At 41.4% G+C, this 26,795-nt stretch overlaps 1 protein-coding gene across 1 annotated transcript in view; it reads left to right on the top strand.

The window, feature by feature from the left end:
• The window catches only part of LOC149189785 (uncharacterized), a 138,432-nt gene extending 112,549 nt beyond the window's left edge, over window positions 1-25,883 (top strand). The window contains exons 11-14 of the mRNA XM_089410341.1: window positions 23,713-23,830; window positions 23,984-24,226; window positions 24,479-24,680; window positions 25,386-25,883. Coding sequence (XP_089266467.1) covers window positions 23,713-23,830; window positions 23,984-24,226; window positions 24,479-24,680; window positions 25,386-25,883 — 1,061 coding nt within the window. The remainder of the gene's footprint in view (window positions 1-23,712; window positions 23,831-23,983; window positions 24,227-24,478; window positions 24,681-25,385) is intronic.
• The last annotated feature ends 912 nt before the right edge of the window (window positions 25,884-26,795 follow it).

The raw sequence follows: 26,795 nt of genomic DNA, 5'->3' as shown, positions 1-26,795 counted from the left end.
ACTTGTACAAACTGATTCACGATTGTGTGTGTGAACGGTGGAATAGGCTTAACCTTCCACTACATTGCTTGGCGTATATCCTTACGCCAAAATACTACTCAGATTCTTGGTTGGGCAAACCTGCAGCAGGGGGTGGTGTTAGGACCAAACCCCATTTAGATCGAGAGGTAACTAGAGGATATCTGGAAGCATTAGAAAAGTTGGTGCCTGACAGGGAGGAATGTGCAGCTGTGCGCCTTGAAATAGGCAGATACTTCACTGGCAGTGGTTTGTATGGTAACTTCCATGCAATGGATGACAAAGATAAATTTGATTCTCTCACATGGTGGGAAACATATGGCGGCCACGGACTTTTGCGAAAATTGGCAATAAAAGTTCTTTCACAGGTTGTAAATTCTTCTTCTGCAGAGAGGTGTTGGAGCACCTACAGTTATATACATAATGTGAAAAGAAACAGGCTCAACGAAAACCGAGCAGAAAGCTTGGTTTATGTGCACTACAACTTGAGGTTGTTGAGCCATTACTGTGATCGGGCTAATGAAGATCCCACATATAAAATTTGGGACAATCACCCTGAGGACGACAATTTGGAGGATGGCATTGTACATATGGAAGAACTAGAAGAGGAGCTTGTACGGGATGAAGCTGAAGCAGCTGCAGCAGCCATGGCACCTCCACCTCCACCATCCAGTAGCAGTTCTCGGGGCCCGAGGCTTGTTCCATTGCTGTCGCCACCTCCATCGACACCCTCGCGTGGAGGCTCTAGTTCTGGTCGTCGGTCTGGGCGGGAGACTCCTAGAAGACCACCACGACCTACTTATACTCCTGGAGACTCTCGTGGCAAGGGCCACTTGTAGATTTACAGTTTACTTGTCTTTTTTAGTTTCTATTAGACTTGTCACTTTAGTTTTCATAACTGTTCAGTGTTGAGTTTTGAGTCCTTGACTCTTGACTCTTGACTCTTTCATATCATTATGACATTATGATATTTTTTGTAAACATTATATCACTGTGACAATGAAAATTTGAAGTTTGAAGTTGGGCCTTGGCAATTATAACTCATTGGTAATGATTGTGAATTATGAATATGATGCTTTGTGAAAGACTAGTCACTAAAGTTGTTTCATTTCATCTCATTATTCATGTTTCATTTTATAAATTTTTAACATTTCATATCATGTTAACAGTTAGAAGTTAGGAGTTAGGACTTAGAAATATCTTCGATATTACTTCTTGTAATGGTTAAACTTGGCTTACAAGTACAACTTGTTACTTTGGTGATCAATGATGATAAATGTTATTGAATTTTCAATTCTGAAAGCTTGAAGTTGAAACTTTAATATTGAATTTGATGAATCATGATTTATAAGACTCAATATGTTGCAGTTGTAATATGTATTTTAATTTTACTAAGGTTGATGACGATTATAATTTCTAGATGATTGATGTGATATGGTTCAATGATCAATTTATGTTTTTTTATGTTTTTTATGTCTATTTCATCATTCTACATGTTTTTGTTGACATATATGTATCAAAAATTAAAAAATATAAAAAATATATATATTTTTAAAAAATCGCTCCGGGATTCGCTCCCAAACCGGGAGCTTCTGAAAATGGTCGCTCCCGCTCCCGCTTCCGCTCCCGCTCCCCGCTTCCGCTCCCGCTCCCAAGTAACATTGGTGCATAGGCTAGTAGTAGTCATAAACTCAGGAGACGGTTGCAGTGCTGAGACACCATTGGTTTAATATTTTGGATGCTTCTCAGTTGCAGTATTTGTAGTAGAAGCACCAACAATTGAGAGGGAGTATTAGTTGGGTTGCAGTGCAGATGCAAAGTTGGCAGTAGTATAGGATGTACAGTGCAATGTCAATAGCAGCACAAATGTAGCATGGTTCAACTATATTTAGTGGCAAATGAATTAGAGTTAGCGCAGTGGTTGGTGGACACTGGCAAACAACTATAGTTGTCAGGCATCAACAACGTGTACGGGTGGATGATGCAGAGATAGGGTGTTGAGGCAAATTGTGCATCACTAGAGAGAGAACACCTTCCTCTCTAATAGGGAGTGTTAGTTTTTGTAGCATCAGATGGTGTTCTAGTCTCGAGACTTTAGGGAAAGCCTAAAACATAGGAATTATCCAAAACCCATAAATCGTTTCTAGAAATTCCACCTAGAGATGGCTCAATTAAATTAATTGATCGATAATTAAAAAATGCCTAAGTCTAACTTAGGAAAATCGATTAATTAAGAACAATTAATTGAGAAACGTGAGAATTATCTAGAAACCCACACAGATCAACTTGGGGGTGATCTCAGCCATCGATTAAGTTTGAATCTTGGTTGTTGGAGTCCCAACTAGAGATTATAAGAAGAGGTCGATGGGTAGATGGAGAAATACACTTGGAAAGTGGGTTTCCTTAGGCAGTTCAATTTTCCAGAGAGAAGCATTATGCTGGAAGAGTTCAAGCTAGAGAGGGGATGCAGAGATAGAGAGGGGCAGAGATAGTGAATTCAAAGGAAGATTTTCCAGTTCCAGAGAGGCAAGAGAGGAGGTCGAATTATTTCTCCAAGAAGCAGCGCAAGGCCTGCGCAGTTGCTTCAGTGAGCAGTTCAATTTAGCTGGAGAGGAGGTCGTTTTAGTTTCCAGAGGCTTGGAGGATTTTCCAAGAGGCCGGAGAGACACTTTCCCAATCAGCAGCAGGCAAGATGACTTGATTAGCATTAGTTCTGGGGTTAGCGTGTTAGGGTTTGCGCAGAGGTGATGCAGGGCCTATGAAAAGGGTTTGGAAGACTTGCTTTTCAAAGGTCAGTCAAAGCCGAGATTGCTTGGAGACGAGGGTAAATTCCCTCAGTTGATTTTGCCAATATTTCTCTCAGATTGGATAGCCAATTGGGCATCCAATATTATTGTACTCAGAATTCACTGTTGCATAATAATAAAAACCCTCAGCTGCTGCATCGATTTTCCCACGTTGGATTTTTCTCGGGACATTTGTCCAAAAATAATTTTGTCAATTTTTATGTGTGTGTGCTAGCATTTCTTAGTTCCTATTTTTTCTTCTGCAGTATTTGTATTTGGTGAAGAAATTGTAGTGTGAATATTTCGTTATTTTGCCATAAACAAAACAAACTGCATAATTAATTTATCAGTTAGAAGAAATATTTCCAGTTGCTATATTTCAAGGGATTTTCACATGGAGATGACGCAGAGCACCCAGAGTTGGATTTTGGACACATGGAGATGTTTTGAGGCTTGATTTGCGGTTTCTTCCTCAATTGATGTTTGATCATGATGAGTGAATATGCATCTAGTCCAAATTTAGCACTTTTGCTGCCTTATTAGACCTAAAAGTGCATGTCATCATGCTTAGAGAGGGATTTCAGCTCACATGTGTGGAAAGTTAGTGGCTAATTTTGTTTTATTGAGCTACTGGATTGGCTTGTAACCCACTTACTTCACTTTTACTCAAAATCAAACTTGTAATAGGGCTTTTAGTTGGATTAATGTATGTGATAGTCCTAATATAAAAGGAGGATCACTCTATTCTTTCTTTTAATCATCACTTGTGGATTTTCGCCTCGTTTAGAGAGCTCGACTTAGCCTTTTTCTACTCACTACTTTTGGGAATGTGACCTTTTTGGAGCTATTGCTATTGGAGACTAGTTTATGTATTGGAGATGTCTTTTTGGGATTGAAAGAAGGAAATTTCTTGGAAAAATTGTCAATATAATTGCATATTTTTAATGATGTTTCATGTGATGAATGTTTGCTAGTCTAGCGTACCATGTTTAAATGCATATTTTTATTGGAAAATTCTTGGTTTATCATTGCATCTTAATTTTTGTTTTTATTGAATTCCATAGAAGACCTCCTAGAGGGCTTTCTTCTACTTAATTTCTTCCCTCATAACAAGATAGCTAGGATATACAAGTGAGCACTAGGCTTTTCCGCCTTTCTCCATGCATAGATTTGATATCTCTTAAATTTATCCCTAAAGACTCCATCACCTAGGTAGGGAAAGGCATTGGGAATCCTTTTGGCGGTCAAAATTAATAAACTCTTTTATCTTTTCTTCCTTTTTATCTTCCTAAGCCCTTTAAGGCAAGTCGCTAGGGCTACGGCATACAGCCAAATTCAACTAGAGTTGAATTGAAGGAGGACGTTGATGCCTTAGTAGCATAATCTCACCTTGATTGACCCTTTAAACTCAAAATCTAGCTCTTTCCATGATGAAATTTCCTCTAATAGAGCTTATGTCATCAACCCTAGGCAATTTGTGCCCTACAAAACCCTATTCTTAATTATGGCTTCAACTTGGGTCTTATTTTGAAGGTTTTCCATCTCATTTTTTGTTGATTTCATCATTAAGCAAACATTTTATTCATGCTTGCATGCCTAGATACTCCTTTGTTGGCCTACTTGAAACCCTAGGTATCAAGTATCTTTTAGAGGCTTTTTTATGGTACATTGTTCCTATACATAGAGAAATGTGTATTTGTTCATTTAATAAGTACCTTGGCCTTTCATATGCATCACCTTGAGCCAATTGACTTAGAATATCCTTTAGGTGAAGACTGGGAAGCCTCTCATATGGTGAAATCCCACTAAAGAGCAAGAGGTGGATTGCTAAGGTGACAGTGGCAGTCCACCTCATTGTTACATTAGGGTCTAGGCCTTGCCTTGTGAGGTCTCTCACAGGGCTTGCTGGATTTTGAGGCAACATGTGTGAGTGTGTGTGCATGTGCCAGAAGCTAAAAATGAAGAAAATTTCATCTTATTTTATGTTAATTACCATAACTTGAACAAAGTACAAAAAAGAAAAAGAAAGTAAGACCATACTATTTTTCTTCCATATTCAAACAATAATAACTAAACTAATATAGATCCATATTAACATTGGATCTATTATGTGTCCATGGAACATTGAGGTTTGCACCTCCAATGTTTTAATCCTTCTTTGTGATTACTAGATCTAGGGGTAGGATAAATCTCTACTTGTTATCCAACTTGACAGTCCTTTTAGGTCCATTACAATATGGAGTTTTGGATTTTTGTACAAACTTCATCTAAGTACTTGCTAGATTATGTTTGGTATTTGACAAAAAGAGAATATGCACCATAATCACCTCATTGGGTTAAGAGTAGAAACTTTATAGTGGTCATATTTTGTACTTAGGAGTGTTTGTTAGGAGAATGTTATTTTAAAGGTACTTCTTGAAGTAACAAAATTATATTGAGTTATGGTGTAATAATGACAAGTTAATTATGTCATGTTATGTGTTAATAATTATGACCTAGAAGTTACACATCGTACTCATGGCATACATATCTCACCTCATCAATGTAGCAATATCATAAAATGTCACACTTTGGAATGCCAAACAATGAGGTATCTTTCTCTCTGAATCTGCTATTATGTATGCTTAAACATGACATAGTATTAGAGATGTGGATGTGGAGACCTAGAGATACATTGTGAAGGATGAAGCAAAGCTGAAGGCTATGGTATGCAATGTGCATACCATCAAGTGAGGTTGGGAGACTAAGGTACATGCTAGCAAATCACATGTCAAAGCCTGAAGAGTAGTAGATGCACATAAAATGTAAGTAAATTTAATCTATTGAAAGCATTATTTTTGAAAAATAAAGTTTCCTTAGTTAGAAACTTGAGGAAAGGAAAAAAATTTAAAATTGAAGTTGAAAGGAAAATGGGCAATGTCAGGGAACATTGCAACATGGAACAAACAATTTTTTGGTGGTTTGAGGTTGGGACTTGTAATAATTTTTATTTTGTAAGAATAATATAAACTATAAAGGGGTACTAGAATTAATATACTAGATGGAGATTTGGAAATTATGAATCTTTTAATAAAATTTTATTCTAGCACAACTTCTACACATTGATTTTGTTTTCCAAATGTTATTAACATTCTTAATCTAAGTAATCCTACATGTTCTTGGCTAACATGGTTGTAACACTAAAATAGAAGATAAACAAATTAAAATAATTCCATACTATTGGTATATTACCCAAATTAACTAAAGATTACACTTGAGAGCCAATGTTGAGAATTGGGATAGGGCATCCGCATGGGAATTATAAGTTTCTATTGATGGTGTTGGATACCGCCAACATGCAAGAGGGTCTCCCTGATGAAAGTCCCAATCATACTTCACACCATTTGGTGTGGGAGCCCGTCTGGAATCAAGGCCCGACTGCCTTGGCTACAAAGTTCAGCACAAGAGAGCAATGTACATGAGCTTTCAGATGAACAAGTGGGAATGTCTTGTGAAATGTTCAACTGTGGAATGTATCAAGGTTCTTCTACCACAAGGGAGAGGAAAAGTGAGCCTTTGAAAGAGGAGTAATATTATTGATCAAATAATGACACATGAGCGTATACATAAGAATGAATCGTTGATTAACCAACGAAATAGTTCACACGGAAGCAACGATTATTAAAAAAAAATACAACACACCTTCAACAAGATAAGTACCAACGCCACTAAGGTAGTTCAATTTCCTTAGTACAGATGAAAATAACATACATCGCAAACATTCAAAGAATAGTCTCACAATATTTATGACATACGCATGAAAGTGTGTTGGCTCAACAAACTTCGTAATTAAGCAAAAGTTCCAAGATACATCAGTATAGAGAACACCACTAGCTCCAATAGTGTAGCATTAGAGAAGTCACTTGCTCCTCCAAAAGAACCCAATGGGGTTAACCAAGTACCCTATTAGGTGGTTTATGTTTCTACAGGGGATTATATAGTCAAGGTACATCCGTCAAAAGGTGGTGGCATGTGGCATATAGGTGAATGAGGTAGGGAATGAGAAGGGGCAGCCCTGGGTCACATGCTGGGGCACAAGGGTAGCTAATAAGAGGGAAGCCCACACTTGGGTTTATAAGGTGTAGGAGGGAGCAATCGTGGTACATGAGGTGCCTCGGCCTTGATTTTTCCACCCTTCTTTATATGCTTTTTTCCTTTTTATGATTGTCTTTGATTAATTTCTCGGGGTTTAAGGGGTTAGAGCATGATGCATAAGATATAGCAGTGGATTCCCCCTTTTAAGGTGGCGCGGTTCATCGCCCACCAGGGCTTGGGACAACCATGGGTTCCTATATGATGAAGAAGGCTCATAGAACCTGATGGAACGAGGGTGATGGCCATGATGCTGGGGTAGAGCTCATGTACTAGCTTTTGCCCACGTGCTAAGTGTTTTTGTTCCAGCCATCTTTTGCATTTTGTGGTACTTTTCCTGTTGAATGTGGCCATATACGATTTTTTCTTTTTAGCTGCAACAACCTCCGAGCTTAATTCCAGGCCATGACCCAAGGTGTGGGCAAGGGGAAGGGGTGAGTTGACCCTATGTGGACTCGATGGAGGAATATGGACCCAGGTGGGAGAAATGATGTATGGGGTAATAATGAATGGAAAGAGGGTAATATGAACGGATATGGAGCGGGACCACGCAACCAAAATCGAGGTTTCCCGTGAAATACCCTGGAACCAAATGGTTAGTAAAAGAGATCCCATGGGACTAGAATGCAAGGTTTATGCCTAAAAGGGGTCTAGGGGACAGAAGCACAGACCTAGCCCATTATTTCTGCCGAATACCCCCATTAATCGATACCCATAAGTGTCCATGATAAGCAAACTTCAATACTCAATTTCAAAATGACAAGGCATATCTTTATATTCGGGAGGCCCACCTTCAAACATACGATCATGGCAGATGGGTGAGGGACCACATGTCTGGTTCAAGTGGAAAAGAAAATGGCACAATGAGTTAGCTGCCAGTTGAGGACCATCTTGGAGAAAAAATTTCTCCTAGGGATATTAGTATATTACCCGTAAAATGGTGGGTAACAGGGACCAAATTGCCTCAGTCTTACCTCAAGTGGTCTGGTTGCAGAGAGCCGAAAGGCCTCAGTATAACATCCACAAAGACCAAGAGGCCTCAGATGCGAAAACCAACAAGGTCATATAACTGAAGCAAAGGATTGTACTTTTGTTTTAGTGTCTTTGAATCATACCTCAATAAAATCTCTGTGTGAGCATTTGGAAGAAGAACAAATTGATGTTACAATAATTTTGAAGAAGCCGAGGTCTTGAAAATTTGAGTCATTTCTAGAATTGAAGATTATTCTATCTTAAGAGGCCAAGTCCCTTAAATTCTTGAGGAGACGAGTTAGTGTCACTTTGGAGGTCGAGGAACCGAGATCATATACTTGCCAGATCTGGTTATCACATTGGAGGCCGAATTCCTATTGACTTGGGAGCCAAAGTTATTAGATCAGATTGAGTCATCTTTGAGGACAAAGTCATGGAGCTGATATCATTCTCTCCTAGTCATTCAAGCTTTTATATTATTGCTGGAGTTGTACCACATTACCTTTGGGGAAGCTTTTGGGCAAGATCAACCAAGTGTATTGCAACTATTTAGGTTGGGGAGGTCATGGAACTTGAATATTCTTTGTATCCTTTGCTAAGAGAGGGCAAGACTCTTAATGTTGTTACAAGCCCAAATATAAAGGTTCCAGTAGTGAGCAATCCATGCAATTAAAATGCCTAAATTTTCCTTAAGAATGCACCCAATATTCCCCCTAAAAATCTTTCATGGATTGACAAATATGGATGAAAATAAAGCAAGTGTCATCTTGCTCTAAAAGTTGGAGTGTTCTTTGATAAAGTGTCGTTATTCCTACCAGAATAAAATGGAATATTATTTGATTCAAGGAAGCTGGAACCAAGAAGAAATCTCATGGAAATTTGAAATTTATGGTTCAAGGAAAAATGTTCACAAACTAAAGGAGATTTAGAAACTTCCTATTTTGACTAAAGAACTAACAGGTTTGCATTAAATACAATTTTCACATTATGTTATCCTAGTACACATAAAGCTGGGTGAAGCTCCATATTGTCATACATGAGGCCTACCCTAAAGCAAGTCAAGCCTTGACAACTGGGAGTGTCTCAGATTGAATTTTGTGTATGAACCTGTGTATGGATACTTCTTTTGAGATACTACATATTACTGCAAAGATATGTATTCAAAAGAAAAGTCTAAAGTTGCAAGAATCGAGCCTCTAATATTGAGTTAATCAGAATCAGAGGAAGCTAAGAAGGACATTGGAATGCCATGAAGACATCTTGCTTTCATATGTCAAAAGGCATTCATAAGTTTACAATGAAAAAGTCCTCATCAAGTTTTTGAAACTAAAGTCCTCTTGTGAAGAACTGAAGTTGTCCTTGTAAAGGAAAAAATTATTAGTACTACTATAATGTTTTTGAAAGCTAACTTGGTTTGGAATAAAACAATATTCATCCGAGAATCCATAGTTACAATACTATGCTTACAAGGTAAATTGAGAAATCTCTGAAGTCGTGAGGTTGTGAAGAATTTCAGAGTTCATTGCTATAAGAAGCAATGACTCAATATGCTGAAGAGGCATGAAAATTCTATGATTTTGGGCATGAAAAGAAAGTTTGTATGTGACAAATTTTTTGTTACAAAAGACTTGAAGTATTGGATGTGATTTCCCTAGGGTTTGTGAATAAAACACTAGAGTTGGATCTAGACCAATGTTTTTGCTGAAATAAGAAACCCTAGCTCATGCAAGGAAGGAAGGAAAGTAACTGATGTAGAAAACAAGGATGAATATTTTTGCAAGATGGCTAAGATCAAGAGGGAGCTGACATTTCCCTATAATTCTCAAAAGATCAGTAACTTATATCTCTCTTCCTTAATTATTATTGTTATTGTTTAACTATTAGTTAATATCTTGTCTTTGTATCTTTTGCTTGGTTATAATTGTTCTTCCATGGCCTTCTAGTGAGGATTGCAGGTACATAGTGAAGGCTACCAACGCTTTGGCAACAGATGGAAGTAGTGGAAGAATGAAGTAAAGCTTGTGACAAGAAGACTCTCCGAGAATCAGTGATTTTTGTTGAGCGATATTGTACTAGATGAGATTTGAACTTAGAGGGAACAGGGATATCAACAGGTTTGGAGTATACCTTGATTGTGCCGAAGGGAAGTAAGTGATGACTTCCAAATGGATCTTATAAGATCTAGCATGCAACAAATGGCAACATTGACAAGTACAAAACTATATTTGAGACTAGAAGGTTCTCCCAGAAAAAGGGAGAGGATCATGAAAAGACGTGCTCCAGTTGCTAGGTACACTTCTATTAGAATTATTGTTTCTTCTGTTATGGAATTACATCAGATGGATGTAGAGGTCATTTTTCTCCATGAAGAAATTGAGGAAGAAGTGTACATGGGACCACCTCAAGGCTTTGAGGGTCATGAAGGAGTCTCTTGATTGCAAATAGAATAATGTACCTCAAACTTGGATTAATGGATCAAGGTTGATCCTATATGTTTTTTTTATGACGGAAGCATAAGGAATCAAGTGATAGAGGGAACAATCAGGGGTTCCTCAAGAAGCCTTGTTTTAGCTTCAGAGGGAGTTGACCTCTGAGTTTGAGATGAAGGACTTAGATTTGATGCATTACCTCCTTGATCAAAAGAAGCATACTATTGAGATCCCTTAGAAATTTTTGGGATGATGGACTATCATTGAGATTGTCAAGCTAGATAGCTGATATGCTATAGTAACTAGAAAGTTGTAGTCGCAGAGGGAGAAACTAGGATTGCCACAACAAGATCTGTTTCAGAAAGAGCACCAATCTAGGGTAACCGGGAAGTAGTTAATCAACTTATGGTTGATCCAATACATGTGGCTCAACATGTGTTGAAGTACCAACATGGTATAGTCGGTTATGGCACAGCCAGTTATGGTTTGAGATGTATCAAATAGCGAAGTACAACTATAGGGACACACAGATTCAGATTCGGTAGAGAGTGCAGAAGACAGAAAGAGTTCTTTAGGATATTTCTTTAGTTTGGGCTCTGTTGTGATCTCTTGGATGAGCAGGAAGCAGACATGTGTCGCACTCAATACTGTAGAGGCGGAGTATATTACAACTTGGTTGGCGAGTTGAGAAGCAGTATGGATTCATAAACTACTTGCATGATTGTTTGATCAAGTACAGGTGACGACCATGATGATAGGTCAAAGCATAGTGAGATCTAGTACCAAGCATGGTACAGAGGGAAGCATTGTGGCTCCAGTACTATTCTACTGTCAAGCAGATTGCTAATAAAGCCTCTATCCTAGGATGAAGTTTGTATACTTCGAGGACAAGCTTGGAGTGATTGAACATGTCTCTCTCAACAAGAGTGATGAAATTGCAGCATCAAGGAAAAACATTCTCTGTGGGTCAGGTTGACCAAGATTAGGGAAAATGGTCTAGAGTGTTGATGTGATAGCATCAGGGACTATCATTCTCCCTGGGTCAAGTATGTTGACCGGGATTAGGGAGAATGGTCCAGTAAAGGATAACCACTCTTCTTGGGTCAAGTATGTTGACCAGAATTAGGAAGAATGGTTCTAGAGGTCCAGACTCACTCAACCATAGAGTTGAGTGGGTGCCTTTCAGCGTTAGGCTCAAGATTACTCTCCAGATAGGTTGAGTGAGCCCATTTAGCATCATGGCCTAGAATGAGGCTATTGGATTTGGGACAAGGATTACTCAAATGGATTGAGTGTGTCCCTAGGGTTTCACCATGGGTCAAAGAGATTGACCAGAATGATGGTAAACCAAGACTAGTTTGTATGCCATTTATCAGAGGCATCGACATCATGGTGACTAGTTGACGCTAATGGTGTACCATGGGTTAGAGATGCTAACCAAAATTATGGTACCTAGTTGACACTGTAGATTTTACCATAGGTCAAAGATGTTGACCAAGAATATCGTAATAAAGTGATGTTGATCAAGATTATCGTAATAAAGTGATGTTGATGTTGATGATGAGTTGTTTTAACCTTTTCTTAGAGAAAATTTTCAACAAGAGAACATATGGATAGTCATTATGAATACCTCACTAGGTAAGAGAGAGTGTTGAATTTTTGTAGCTATGGTCGTTCTTCATAATTAAATGTTTTAGCCCTTCAAATATATGTAAGACATGTTCTTCATGTCAACATCAAAAGGGAGGGAATTTTAAATTTCTAAATTTGAATATTTCGTTCCAAAATATCAAGTCGGCCTCAAAGTGTTCAAGTCATCCCAACTTATAGAGACACCCATTCGGCCTCCTAGAAGACTATATAAAGCTTCCGACCTCCTCAAATGACAAAAGTTAATTCGGATCACCATCTGAGGCAAAGAGAAAACGACAAATTTGAGGCAGAGCATAAGACGAATATGAGGCAGTGTAAAGGACGAATCTAGGGCAGAGTAAGGACAAATCTGAGGCATATTTTTTGGGCATACGAGAGTAGCATGACCAAGATTTTCTGGGTGAGAAAAGAGGCTCGATTTTGGCCTAGGCAAATTACACAGGGCCAAATTGGATGGGCAACGTTTATGACTTAACAAAGGGCATCTTGACTAGGTTTGACTAGAATTATATTGTTGGGCATTTTGACTTTAGTCTTGACTAGAAGAATTAGATGTATCTCTTGTTGAACTGAAGAATTTCTCTAAAGAAAAGGTTGTTTTGTTTTTCCCCCGTGTGGGTTTTCCCAAGGTAAAATATTGGTGTCTCTTGTTTGGTTGTCGCTTTATGATCCTACTAGCATTTTGTTTCTACTATTGAGATCTTATGTGTAATTGCTTTATGATGAGTGTGAATGCAAGAAAAAATAATATAAGAAACCATAAGAAGTAATTGTTAGATTAGGAGATCCTTGAAAAAACATGGATTGGAGTCATGCATGCATGAGTTTTACTTCTCTTTACTATGAGTGGAGTCATGCATGAGCCATGAAATAGTTAATTGATGATTGCATGTTGATTCTCTAGTTAACTAGGACAAGGTGTCAGTTGACTTCAGTACAATTCCACTTATGCATGTTGATTCTCTAGTTATCTTTGGGATTCTAATAGTTCAGTTGATTGGTTAACTAGTTGACTAGGTCTATACTCGAGAGATGTTATCCATGCACTATGGCACCCAACCAAGGCGCATGTCATCATGGAGGCTATATATCATTGTATTATACTCCATTTTTTGATATAGACAGAAAGAAATGGTATTTTAATCTTTTTTACAATCTTTAGTTATTAGCTTGCAATTGTTACTTTTGTTTCCACCTAGATTCTCTGCAGGTGTAACACAAAATTTCACATGGTATTAGAGCACGATTGGTGGTGAAGAAAAGCATGGCCATATTTGTAAGTATTGAAGATTGAAGATTAAAGAAGATGGATCAGTCTCAACAACAAGTGATTCTCACACCATTCAACTAGCATGAACGGAAGCCAAGAATCCCTCTTGTTCTCAGAAGTAAGGGGCACTTTAGAATCACTATGGGCATTGAAGACGTGTTGAATGCAGCTCTCAAGAAGACAAAATACTTCAACAGAATGGATGAAGCATCCATTTCTCCATATCTACTCTTTCACATAGAGTCTGCCACCACTCCCAATGATGTTTGGACAACCCTTGATGGTCTCTTCAGTAAGAAAGACATGATGCATGGGCATGAGTTGGAAAATGAGCTCATATCTTTGAGCCCGAGCAATTTTGAAACCCTACTGGACTTCTTCACGAAGTTCAAGTTGCTATTTCCAGAGATAAAGGCATGCGGTGTTGGAAAGAAAGGGGAACAACTTATTCTACCAATTCTCTCCAAGCTCAGACCAAAATACTCCATTTTCATTTCTTCATTTAGTGCTTCAAGATTAATGATGGGTGCAACTTGGAAGATGCCATGGGTGGACTCTTTCATTGAGTCTCTCATGCAAGGACAAGACAAACTTATCAAAATGGGAACCCTCAAAAGTTATAATGCATATGTACTTGTTGTTCAGGGAAGCAACAAGCAGAAAGGAAAGGAGCATGATAATAGAAAGGACCAAATTCTAGATCCAATGAAAATTCTTCCATCTCCAAGAATGGGAGATCGAAGAAGGAAAATAACAGGTGCAATTACTACAATAGAGGCTTTCATCCCGAATCTGCATGCATGAAGAATCATATTGACATCATGGCACAAACACTCCAACAACACAATCTTGGAGATTGCATTCTCGATGGTGCCAAAAAGAATGAGAAAGCATCAAATGATCGAGGTAAATCTCATGCACTTGTACCAATTTCGTCTTCTTCTGATTCTTGGATTATTGATAGTGGGGCATTGTTACTGCTCAAACTAGCAGGGGTCCTAGGAGGGGATCCTATAGAGAAACTACTAGGTCAAGGGGCAACAATGGAGCAATTACCCATTGTTACCTCAGCTAAATCTCCCTGCTCTTTACATACTTTCACCGTTGGGAGGAGTCCCGGTACGAGAGGAATCACAAGAATAGATGGATCAATGATAGGATATGGGGTGATTCCTAAAGCCTATTCATAAGAGAGGCTCAGATAATGGGCTTACTTGCTATAGAAGCAAGATGAAAGGCTCTCTTAGAAGGGCTAGGGGATTACCAAGACCTAGGGTTTGAGGAGTGTTACTTAAAAAGGGGGACCCAAGATCAAGGAATCCTAAAGAAAAGGGTTTCTATGTGTCCTTTGTGAAATTGGAGTTGCAAGGTTGTGGGACCACAAAAAAGCCCTAATGGGCCCAAACAAGGTCAAGGGTTTGGGGTTGATTAACACTAGTGGACTTTACCAAGTTAGGGAGGAGAAGAGGATCAAAGGAATTAGATTTCTCTTGAAATGTGAATGCAATGATCCTTAATGAAGCCTCTAACCAAAAGCAAACTAGGGAAACAGTTTCAGAGCTAGGGCTTGGGATATCTCAAGATTCCACTGTCGGAATAGCCTCAAATTTGGAGGACCTCTAGACGACCCACCAACGCAGCTCTAAACCAATTTACTTCAATTTTTGATGGCTACAATGAAATTTGTGTGATGCCCTAGAAGGCCTTCTAGGTTTGGGCTTAGGAAAGAGGAAAATGAGGTGTAAAAGATATTTGTTTGGTGATCACCTTGGACCAAACCAGTGCCTAGTCTATTGGGAGAATGGAGTCAATGTAATCTAATGTTTAGAGATAACTTATACCCAATCAAGGAGTCTCCTAACAACTTCGCATGGCCTAGAAGCAAAACTAGGTTACTAGGAAAGTTTATACTTCATTGGTGCTGCAATTGATGACTTATCAAGGTAATAATGACAATCATATACCTCTAGGACATTTATTCATCATACTTGAACATGAAACATATGAAAAGCCCTCACACAGACAAGTTTTGACAAATTCACATTTCTTAAAAGCAGCTACACCATCTTCATGAGTGAAAACATTCATACATTACATAAGTGACAATACATGTAAAACAAAACATGAAAATGACACTTACAAGTATAGCGAAAATCCTCCAATCATCAATGTGCAAAAATATCAAAGCTCCAAGACAAAAGAAAATCTTTTCCAAACATCGAAATGCATTAGACTTCCAATTCATCCATTAAAGAGGCTAGCTGAAATTTTCAAGAAGAGATAGTCCAATCCAAAAAAATGTGATGAGAGAAATGAATGAGCCTCTCATCTATTCATACAATCCATAAGGGGATTCGAATAGCCTATTAGCCTAATAATGCGCCTTAATAATAAAATAATGTACAATAATGACATGACTTGGTGACAAGCCCACCAAGATAGCTCCATAATACAAAGATAAACCTCTTAGGAGGGAAAAATAATAGATACAATGAGTCGTTGGGCCATTGAAGAGGCCTAGTGGAGTCCAAAGTGTGCCAACGTGAGAGAATAGGCTCCAAACATAGTGATCAAGGGGGTGGCCCCTTGATATCTAAGAAAATCAAATATGGTGTTCCCAAGTGGCGTGGGGGAACAATAACATCCTCACGGGTCTCGAAGTGGATCGATAATGCCTATATACCATCTGCAAGGGCTAGAATGATGACATAAGCCCTCCCTTTGTCTCCCATGGTGAGACACATCCTCATCTGGGCCCTGGAACATCTGCTAAGTGTGTGGTGCAAGTGTAAAGCCGGCTGGGCATGGTGGTTCAAGTGCATCATCCTCATCCAAAAGGTGGAACACGAGCAATCAATGAATGGTGTGGAGGGATCCATGTAGTGGAAATATTCTCTCTGCTAGGATGGAGATCCATGGCTTTCAATGCTTACCCTACAAGTGCCAATATGACCCTCTAGAGGACTTGGACCCCATATAGGGAGACCAAACCCTAAGTGGAGACCCACTTGGAATCCTGTATAAGATCCAATGCGTCCACTTGCCTTCTAGTACAATAGATAATTAGAGTAATCGAGTAAAGGAGCTTACAAATCATGGAATCAAATGGACACTTCATAGTGGCATGCCCTTCCATAGTGGGGCTTCAGCATGTACAGGTGTCTCCAAGTTCAATAAGGGGGTTAACTGTTAGTTTTTATAGCATCGGATGTGTTCTAGACATAAAATTTGGTGGAGAGGCTAGAATACACGAGATCTCCAAAACCCATAAATTGTTTTTGAAAATTCAACATAGAAGTGTCTCAATTAGATTATTAACCGTTTTTTTAAATATTTCATAAGTCTAAACTTAGGGAATATGGTTAATAATCAGTTTTAATTGATATAAGGTGAGAATCATCTAGAAACTCACACGGATCGATCCAGAGATGATCCTATCCATTTATTAAGTTTTAATCTTGGTCGTTGGTGCTCCAACAACGGATTATAAGAGGAGATCGATGTGGTGATGGAGGACACACCACTGCAGATACTTAGTTACCCAGGCAATTTGATTTTCAATGACAGTAACTCAATAGAGAAGATAGAGCCAGAGGGTGAGTAGTAGGTGGAAGAGGAGGGTAGCAACATTCCAGGAGGAAGGTTTCCAGTTCCAAGAAGAGGCAAAGGAAGGAAGGCCGAAATCCTCACAGGGTCAGCGTAAGCTCTGCACAAAGGGTGATGCATGAGGCACAATGTAGAGGGTAGGGAAGTAATTTCAGAGGTAGAAATTAACTATGGTGAGAGAAAATTCTCACAATAATTTTGCCAATATTTTCCTCTGATTAGATTGTCAGTTGAGCACCTAAATTATTGTACTCAAAATTGTTGCTGAAGAATTATAATAAAACCCTCATCTACTGCACCGACTTTCCCGCATTGGGTTTTTCCGGGGACAATTGTCCAAAAATAATTGTGTCAAAATTCTTGTGTGTGTGCTAGAATTTCTTTGTTTTCCAACATTTTATTTTCCGTAGTATTTTTATGGTCAAAATTGCAATTGTGATTTTATTTGTTGTTTGCCGTAGCAAATAAACTACATAATTAAATTTACAATTAGAAGAATAATTTCCAGTTATTGCAATAGATAAGATTTCACATGGTATCAGAGCAAAGTTGATTAGTTGGAGAGCTCAAAATAGAAGGAAAGGAATTTCGTTGCTCAGCTAGGGCAATGTTGGGATGGGGTTCCGTGGGTCAGTTTTGGGGTTAAAAACCCAAGTTTAGATGTAAATTTTGTAAAAAGATGTAAATTCTTTGTGATTTGCGGATGCAGAGCACGTAGGTGGTTAGGAGTCAAAAAGGGTTTTAATCCTTGTTTGTGTAAAGATAAGTTGGTTTTGAGATCCACCCATGGTCCTCAGACCATGGGATTGTATGTAAAATGATATAAATAGGTGTGTCTTAGAGTGTCTAAGGCATGTCTATGGGTAACAACGGATGGAGTCTTAGTGAGATAGCGCAGAGAAGTAAGTCTTAGAGGGAAAGCCTTTGTAGCTGAGTGCGCAGAGGCCTAGAGTAGTGTCCGCAGTTGAGTGTGCGACCCCTTCAGCTAAGTGCGTAGGGCAGTTTTGAGTCTGTAACCTCATATTGAAGATCAATAAAGAAGACTTTTGGAGAAATTCATGTGTTTTAACAGTTCACTTCTGCTATTTATGTTTGCGATACAAGCTGTGATGAAATAATGTCTTTTTGAAATAATGATTTATTGATGCGCGACTCTATTGGATAAGTCTTATTAACTGATTGCAATGCATGTCATGTATTTACGCGAAGATTATAATACCTTTTGTTATGTTTATTAAGATCTTAAATAGATCTGCGTGAACACAGATCTAGGGTTAATTTATGGTGCGCGTAAGTAGCTAATTCGACTGTTGAGGGTCCACAAAGACCTATCGTAGACCTACGCGAAGGTCTAGAAGCCATTTGAAGGATGTTGCAGTGCTGGGCCCTAGGGGCTTATAGAGCTGCGCGAAGGCAGATCTAGGGAATTGAAAGACATCACACCGATCTTTGGATGCAGAAACTTGGTTCTAGCATCCCCCCATACTGCTTCGGGTGAGACTTTAGCCTGCGCTACACGGGTTGATGCCGAAAGGGCCAGTAGTGTAGGGTTTTGTTTGGCGCAACTAACTTTGAACTGGGGTCAGGACCCACTAAGCCAACAAATGGTTCTGTTGCGAGGACCGGGATCTACATAAAATGTGTGATGTTGCATCACTGGAATCCGACCAAAAAGGAAATTGAGAAGTGTTGGATAGGAAGATCCATGAATTCGCGGCGCAAGAGAACATAAATCCACACCTGTCAAAAGAGAAATGGTTGGACAGATACTTGTACATAGAAACACACAAAATTTTCTTCTACACCTTCCCGATCGAACTATACCAGTGGATAGCTAAGTTGGCAAACGACCGAGGAAGGTGGAGGCTTGACGGTCCAATAGTGTGGACCCTGAAGCTAGTGTGAAGGTTGGAAGCTTCTAAAGATAAGATCGCGCACATTGTCGACCACTCGTTGGATCGAACTATTGGAGGATTCGTTACAGAGTTCGCAGTTGATACCTTAGTCAGCTACAACGAAGCAGAGCGACGCTTTTTCAAGGGACCGCGAGGTAAGTATTTGAGATCTCTAAATACCTGGATTAAGATGCTCTTGTGTGAGAAACGAGTTATGCTGTTGCCTTGATGTTCAGATCTATGCGAAGTGGACGAATCTTCAAAAATCGAGAGAAAGCAAGGCATGAATATAGCCCATTAATTGGACCTCCTTCGAGCGACGATGAGGGAATGGCACAAGCCTCATCGCAGAATGCGGTCCAGCTGATAAGATAGGGTTTTTCGCGGATAGATCATCCATCCACTCCACCCCCACCTTCACCTCCACAGCATACACCTTTGCCCACACCGCCGTCATTCAACATGTCGAAATCAATAAAGTTGCTGATTTTCAAAGGTATAGGGAGCGAAGATACATATCAGTTCTGGTTTGTTGCGAATGCTCTGTGGACCGCGCAATAGATCACTGATGACAACATAAAGAAGGCGCACTTGGTTACTGCTCTGCAGGATTGCACGCTGATGTGGTATATTAAGTACTGTGCTGATCATCCTTTAGCAATGCTAGCAGACACTAAGGATGCTTTAAACAAAGAGTTTAGTAAGCCTAAGTCTGACTCACAGTTAGTCATTGGATTTAAGGAAATCACGATGAGGGCTGGTGAGACACCTTGGGAGTTGGATCAAAGGCTGAAATGTGCGATCCGTGAAGCAAATATGCAACTCATAGATGGTCAACCCTGCGAGTGGTTTATAGCCTCGCTTCTGCCCCACTTGAGGATTGCTTTGTCACAACAGAAGATAGGAACTCAGGCAGAAGCCCTGGAAATCGCGATGAGATTGCATGAGACACCTACTTTGGGAGTCCAACGTATTCACTCGCAGTTGCAGAACCTCTGCTTGGAATTGCAGAGCTTGAAAAAAGAGAAAGATGCTAGGCTAGAGGTGCACAAGGAAGTCTGGTGCATCAAATGTAAGAGTCAGGGGCATGATAAAGACCATTGCCATGTCTTCACAAATTATATTACGGGGGGGGGGAGGGGTGATTCCCCTAAGGCAGGAAGCTTCGATAGGGCCGATTGCGAGCCCCGCGCTATGGTGTGCTATTTGTCAGGTGGCTGGAAAACATGTAACGGATAATTGTCATCTGCTGCAAAAGTTTGTTCAGACACCACAACAATTGTTCTACAAGTTTTGCAAATCGGTGGGCCATGATGAGCGCCACTGTCGTAGCTATGAGTTAATGATGGAAAGAGCACCTACCTATCGAATGCAAGCAAAGACCCGACCTCCAAATCAGGGCGCCAGAGGACCGCACGGAGGATACCAGGGAAGAGGACGAGGCCGAGGAGGACCTCATAGAGGTCGTGGGCAGGTCATTTGTTACAATTGTGGGACGCCAGGGCACTACGCGCGGGAGTGTTAGAATCAGACACGCTCGTCATGTCAATACTGCAGCCAATTTGACCACACTATAGAAGAATGCCCTGTGTTGATAGCTAAGATGCAGGAGAAGAAGGCGCAGCCTTAGCAACCTACATAGAACCTACAAATGATGAGGGTTGTGCCCCGCGAGGAAGATCCGAATGTGAATATCATGCTGAGAAGCGGAGTAGCAACTGGGGAGGACAAGGGAAAGTAGCCTGAAGAGGATGGATGGGTCCACAAGGCCCCAGAAAAGGGGGTTGGATTTGATTTGGAGCGTGCAAAGGAAACGTTTATGGAGGCCAAGAAAAGCTTCGCTGGGGCGTCTACCTCCGGAAGCCAGAATAGAGTCCAAGAGACCAGCGCGCCCACAGAGGTCGATCCCTCTGTCCTTACCACATTCTTAGAGACTTGTATGAAACTGTTGCGCAATAGGAAGGCTATGAAGGGGCTACAGGAGTTAATAAACAAGTGTGCTGGCAAAGAAAGCGCTCCTGATGGACACCACGTAGTAAGAAAAATTGGCAAACATAAGGCAAGAATAGGGCGCGAAATGAGGCTCACCACGCAGATAGGAGATTATGAGATGGACCAGGTCATTCTGGATTTGGGGTCTGACACAATGTTTTGCCTAAACAGACATGTGAGAGAATGGGGAGACTTGCGCTGCAGTGGTCTCTGATTCAGCTTAGAATGCGAACCAGCAGAAGATCATCCCTATGGGACGACTACATGGAGTAACGGTAGATATAGAAGGTGCGGGCATGCTGGCTGATTTTGAAGTAATAGAAATTGTGGACGACAGCAATCCATACCTCGCACTCCTTGGAATTCACTGGGCCATTGATATGAATGGAATCATTAACTTAAATAAGAGGATGATGTCGTTTGAGAGGAAATCACTTCGGGTATTAGTACCATTGGACCCTGCAGAAGGATCGCGCTATACTGAACTGGTGCGCGACTACAGGAGAGTGATGATGACTTGGATCAGATCTACAAATTTACAGCGCGAGATCAAGATTGGATTAATCCAACAGCGGATGGAAGGATTGCATGGGACCGGGAAAGTTCCTGTACCTCAGATTCAGATGAAGAATTGGAGCATTGGCAGAATAGGCTGCATGAAGTATCTACACTGCGCTGCAACATGATGACTAAATCACTGCACTGTGTGTCATCGAAGGTAAGAAATTTACCCTATTATGATGGTTTAACTGACGTAGATAAGTTTTTGGATGCCTTTGAACGAGAAGTCCCTGAGGATCATCGCTTCCAAGCACTGGATTTGGCGCTGCGCGCTACGCCCGCACGATGGTGGGGTATGCACAAGGACAACTTTGATGAATGGAGAGATTACAGGAGGATGATGAGGTTGTGATTTGGTCATCCAAAAATTCGACTGACTGAGAAATATGACGGGAGAAATGATCTGCGCGATCATTTAGCGAAGTGGACTAAAGTTTATGGAACAGAGCTGCAGCCGAAGTGGGTGCACTTATTCTGTCATACTTTGGATATAATCCCTATGAATTGGTACCTAGAAATGGAGCTCTGCCATGGCACCGCAGAGTGGAATATATTAAGGGAAGGATTCTTAATGACCTTCAGTTTTGAAGATGGGTTCGAAAGTATTGATGAAGCTCTGCAGGAGGTTAAGGCAACGATTTTCAGAATACCGTAGGATCCTTTGGATTTGGTTCAGCCAGATTGGAGCACCCAACTATGCCATGCGCTAGAATGCTATAATGTGACTGCTGAGGCGGAGGATGAAGATCCAAGAAATATCAATATTCTTGAGGCAAAAGGCCATCGCGAGGTCAAAGGACTGCAAATAGAGAACCCGGACATCACCGCACCATTGAAAACCAAGCAAGTAAACATTGGTACTGAAGCAGAACCAAAATTTGCGAAGATTGGAGATTATTGGGATGATGCCACAGTGGATAAAGTTGCTGAGCTACTCTGCGAGTACCAGGATCTCTTTCCTACCAAGTTTTCATACCTGAAAGGCATCATAGGTGACTTGGGTGTGATGAAAATCACTTTGAAGTTGGATGCGAAGCCCATTAAGTAGAGGTCGTATCGCCTTAATCCCAAATACAAGGAAAAGGTTTGCTTGGAGTTAGATAAGATGCTAGAAGCAGGCATCATCAAACCTGTCAAAGTGTCTGATTGGGTGAGCCTGATGGTAGTTCAGGAAAAGAAACAGAAGGGAGAAATATGGATTTGCGTCGATCTAAGGAAGCTTAATGATGCCTGTGTCCATGATCCTTTTCCGACACCGTTTACTGATGAGGTATTGGACAACGTTGGAGGGCAGAAGGCCTACTCTTTCATTGATGGGTTTTCGGGGTACCATCAGATCAAGATCGCGCCAGAGGATCAGAGCAAAACTACCTTTGCGACTGAATGGGGTTGTTTTCAGTATACTGTCATGCAGTTTGGACTCGAACGCGCTTGCGATATTCTCTCGCATAGTTATAACAACGTTTAAGGAGTTCATCCACAAGTTCTTGGAGGTGTATTTTGATGACTGGATGGTGTTTGGCTTAGTGAAGCGCCATGTAGCAAGTCTGCACCTGATGCTGGATAGTGTCGCAGATACCAGATCGCGTTGAATGTGAAGAAGTGTCTATTCTGTGTCGCCTTAGGGATTTTTCTGGGTCACGTGGTGTGCAAGCAAGGGCTGATGGTGGACCCTGCCAAGATCGCGGTGATAGTAAATTTGGAAGCCCCGAGGAGTGTCAAACAGCTGTGCGCAATGCTTGGATATACATGATATTACAGAAAGTTCACCAAGGCCTATGCTCAGATTACTGCGCCCATGGAGAAACTGCTGAAGAAGGACACTACATTTTGTTGGGATGAAGAATGTCAGCGCAGTCTAGATGCATTAAAAGAAAAGATGGTCACAGCGCCGATCTTGGTCTTCCCGGATTGGAAAAAGGAATTCCATGTGCATGTCGATGCCTCTTGCATTGCATTGCTAGTAGTGCTAACACAGGCCAGAGAAGGAGAAATGGACCACCCTATAGCCTTCGTGAGCAGGAAATTATCAAAGGCCGAGAAGAATTACTCAACGATAGAGCGCGAAGGATTGGCTATGGTGTACGCGCTTCAAAAGTTCAGGCACTATCTGTTGGGCGGACATTTCAAGATGTACATAGATCATTCTGCCTTGAAATACCTGGTCAATAAGCCTGTGTTGGGGGGGAAGATATGCAGATGGCTGTTGCTATTTCAAGAATATGACTTTGAGGTCATTGTGAAGCCAGGAAGGTTGAATGCAGGACTTGACCATCTGTCGCGGATCGAAACAAGGGAGGAGCCTACTAATTTGGAGGAAGGATTGCCCGATGCGTAGCTCTTCGCGGTGCGCGTAGTGGATAATCATTTTGTAGATATTATCCACTTTTTGACTATAGGAACGACTCCAGAAGGGTATACCGGTCAGCAAAAGAAGGAACTAGTGGTGCGCACGACAGATTTTTCGGTGATTGTTGGACATTTGTATAAGATGGGTGTTGACGAGATCTTGCAAAGGTATGTGCCTGATTTTGAGAGAAATAGCATCCTCACGAAAGCTCATGGAGGGGCTGCGGGAGGACATTATGCAGGAAAGGCGACGACATAGAAGATTTTGCACACGGGGTTGTGGTGGCCTACGTTGCATAAAGATTCCAAAGCATATTGTAGGGCATGCGATGCATGTCAGAGAACAGGCAGACCATTGCGGAGGGACGAGCTGCCACTGAATCCTCAAGTATCATTGCAGCCATTTGAAAAATGGGCAATTGACTTCGTGGGACCGATTCAGCCCCCTAGAAAGAAGACAGGTGCGTGCTATATCATCACCACGACGGAGTATCTAACCAAATGGGCGGAGGCACAGCCCGTGAAGGATTGTACAGGGGCTACATCAGCGAAGTTCTTGTTTATGTATGTGTTAACCAGATTTCATTGCCCGAAGGTGTTAATGAGTGATCGTGGTACGCACTTCCTAAATGAAACGATCAACACGTTGATAGAAGAGTTCTAGGTTTATCATCAGAAGAGCACACCATATCACCTTCAGGATAATGGAACAGTTGAGGCCTTTAATAAAATTTTGGAGAACACATTGACGAAGATTTGCAATGCATAGCGGAATGACTGGGATGTGTGCGTACCTGCAGTGCTATGGGTATACAGGACTACTTGCAAAAAGCTGACAGGAGATACGCCTTTTCGATTAGTCTATGGTGTAGAAACTGTAAGTCCTATGGAATACATCGTGCCTAGCCTACGCATAGCATCTTTCACGGGTATGGCAGATCGCGAAGCCTTAGAAGATCGGCTCACGCAGCTAATGGAGCTTGAAGAATACAGGTTCTTGGCTGGATTTCATCAGCAGGTACAAAAGGAACGCGAAAAAGCATGGCACGATCGACACATCAAGCTGCGTACGTTCAAGGTAAATGATCTGGTCTTATTATATGATAGCAAGTTCACTAAGTTTCTGGGGAAATTTCAAATGCACTGGCTCGGGCCATATGTTATCAAAGAGATTACAGATGGAGGCATAGTTCAACTCGCGAAGCTGAATGGAGAACCTTTTCCAGGAAGGGTGAATGGCAGCCGATTGAAGCTATATACAGGGGATCTGGCTCAATAACTATATGACAACAGGACAATCTTAGTGCTCTAGGCAGTTGCAAGGGAGCGCGGGGCTATAAACTACACTGCCCGGGTTGGAGAACTACGAGGCAGGCGGGCTGTGCGGAAAATGGTGAAGTTACAGTATAAGAAACTGCACGAAGGGCGCTGCGCTACGACGGGAGATGCCGCGCACCACAGCAGGAAAGTGACCGTTGGAGTCACTGTTCGTCATTTGACAGCCAAAAGACGGTTAAGAGGAGCGGGCTGGCAGCATTTATGGCTAAAATCTTTGAAGATCTACTGCCAAAACAACATTAATGATCAAGTTTTGGGGGGAACGGTCGGATTTGAATTAAAAAACCCCTATAAATTACGCGTGTTGGCCCAACAGAGAACACTTTGCACACTTAGAGTTTTTGAGTTGTGTTTTCTGTTGCTTATGAACTGCTCGTTCTTTGAGGATTTGGTTGCGAGCCCGACATTTGCCAATTTACTAGAATTGAACCAGAAGTTTATCCTTGACACCATGTTAGGTCCAATCTCTATTGAAACGGTGAGCACTGGGGGAGATATCGCCTCGGAAGGAGCTACTCAAGAGGTTGTGAGTATGGAGGCTCCGGCTCCTGTGCCTACGGCACCGAGGTCGCCTAGGCCGAAGCCCACCCCTGTTAGAGAAACCCAGAAGCCAAAGAAGGATAAGCAGAAGAAGCCGGTGTCGTTGCGCCAGTCACCCAGAAAACATTCTGCCACTCAAAAGCAAAAGAAGGAAAAGCAACTTGAGAGGGTTGTCGATTTGGAGGTTGAGGAGGGACAGGGCACCGAGGATATAGACGCAAAGGGAGTGGAGCCCTTGACCAAGTTACTTGATTACATCCCTCCATGGAAAGGGAAGACAAAGGTCACTAAGGACCCGAATTCTGACAAATTCGTCATCTCTATGCCCTTGCTGCTGGAATAGGTTCCCTTTGAAGGTTTGCGCCTCACATAGATCCCCCTGTTGAAGATGGAAGATTGGGACATGATGGACCATGAACGGTTCCCTCACCTTGCAACCGTGAATTACATGAAGCATGTTTACTACCCGGATTCAGGTGTCACCGAGTTAGAAACGGCGGAATGGATTCGCGGAGTGGAGAATTCCAAGTTGTTGAACCTGTTATGGGTGCCCCACTATCACCGCACTACTATCAATACCACCTGTCTGAGGCAAGTACTTACTCGTGCATGATGGTTGCTTATGGCTAGGAGTGCCTATACCCATCACGGACATGCGCATCCAAAGGATCATGCACCTGCTGCATGAAGGCTTGAATCCGGCCAAGGAGTTTGGCGTAAAGGCAGGAGAAAAAGATTTAGCGGATAGAATGAAAAAGGAGTTTGAGCTTGTGAAAAAGCCGTGTGGCTATTCCATCATGTCTATCAACGATCCCGCAGTACAGATTGCCACCCAAATATTGGCCGAAAAGGTTATGAGGAAGTGCCGCGCGGACGAGGTTTCGGCGCATGTGGTATCGTTAGCTGCACAATGCGCGAAGGGCGTGCAATTTAACTGGTCATGGTACCTATGCAACGAATTCCTCGCGAATTTCCGCAAGGTCCAGGATGAGAGCAAGCCCTTCCACTATGCGTGGCTGCTGCTTTCCATTGTGCTGGTCACATGGGAGCTATCGGAGGACAACCAACTTCCTCTGTTGAAGGAAGGATTGCCGGAGGTCGCGTAGTTCGCCTCCCTCTGGGCCATGAAGGACTCCGTGCGGGTCATAGAAAAAAAGATCTTTTGGGTCTTGATGGAAATGAGTTTCCACATGGCCATCAATCAGCGGCCAAGGTTGTCCCCAACCTTGTATGAGCAGTTGTCAGCATATGCCGC

Source organism: Pinus tabuliformis, chromosome 3_1, assembly GCF_031772625.1.
Source record: "Pinus tabuliformis cultivar Carrire ecotype Pingquan chromosome 3_1, CPIR1, whole genome shotgun sequence".
Taxonomy (NCBI): Eukaryota; Viridiplantae; Streptophyta; class Pinopsida; order Pinales; family Pinaceae; genus Pinus; species Pinus tabuliformis.
The sequence above is the reverse complement of the archived record's forward strand: the minus strand, read 5'-3'. Positions and strand labels throughout refer to the sequence as shown.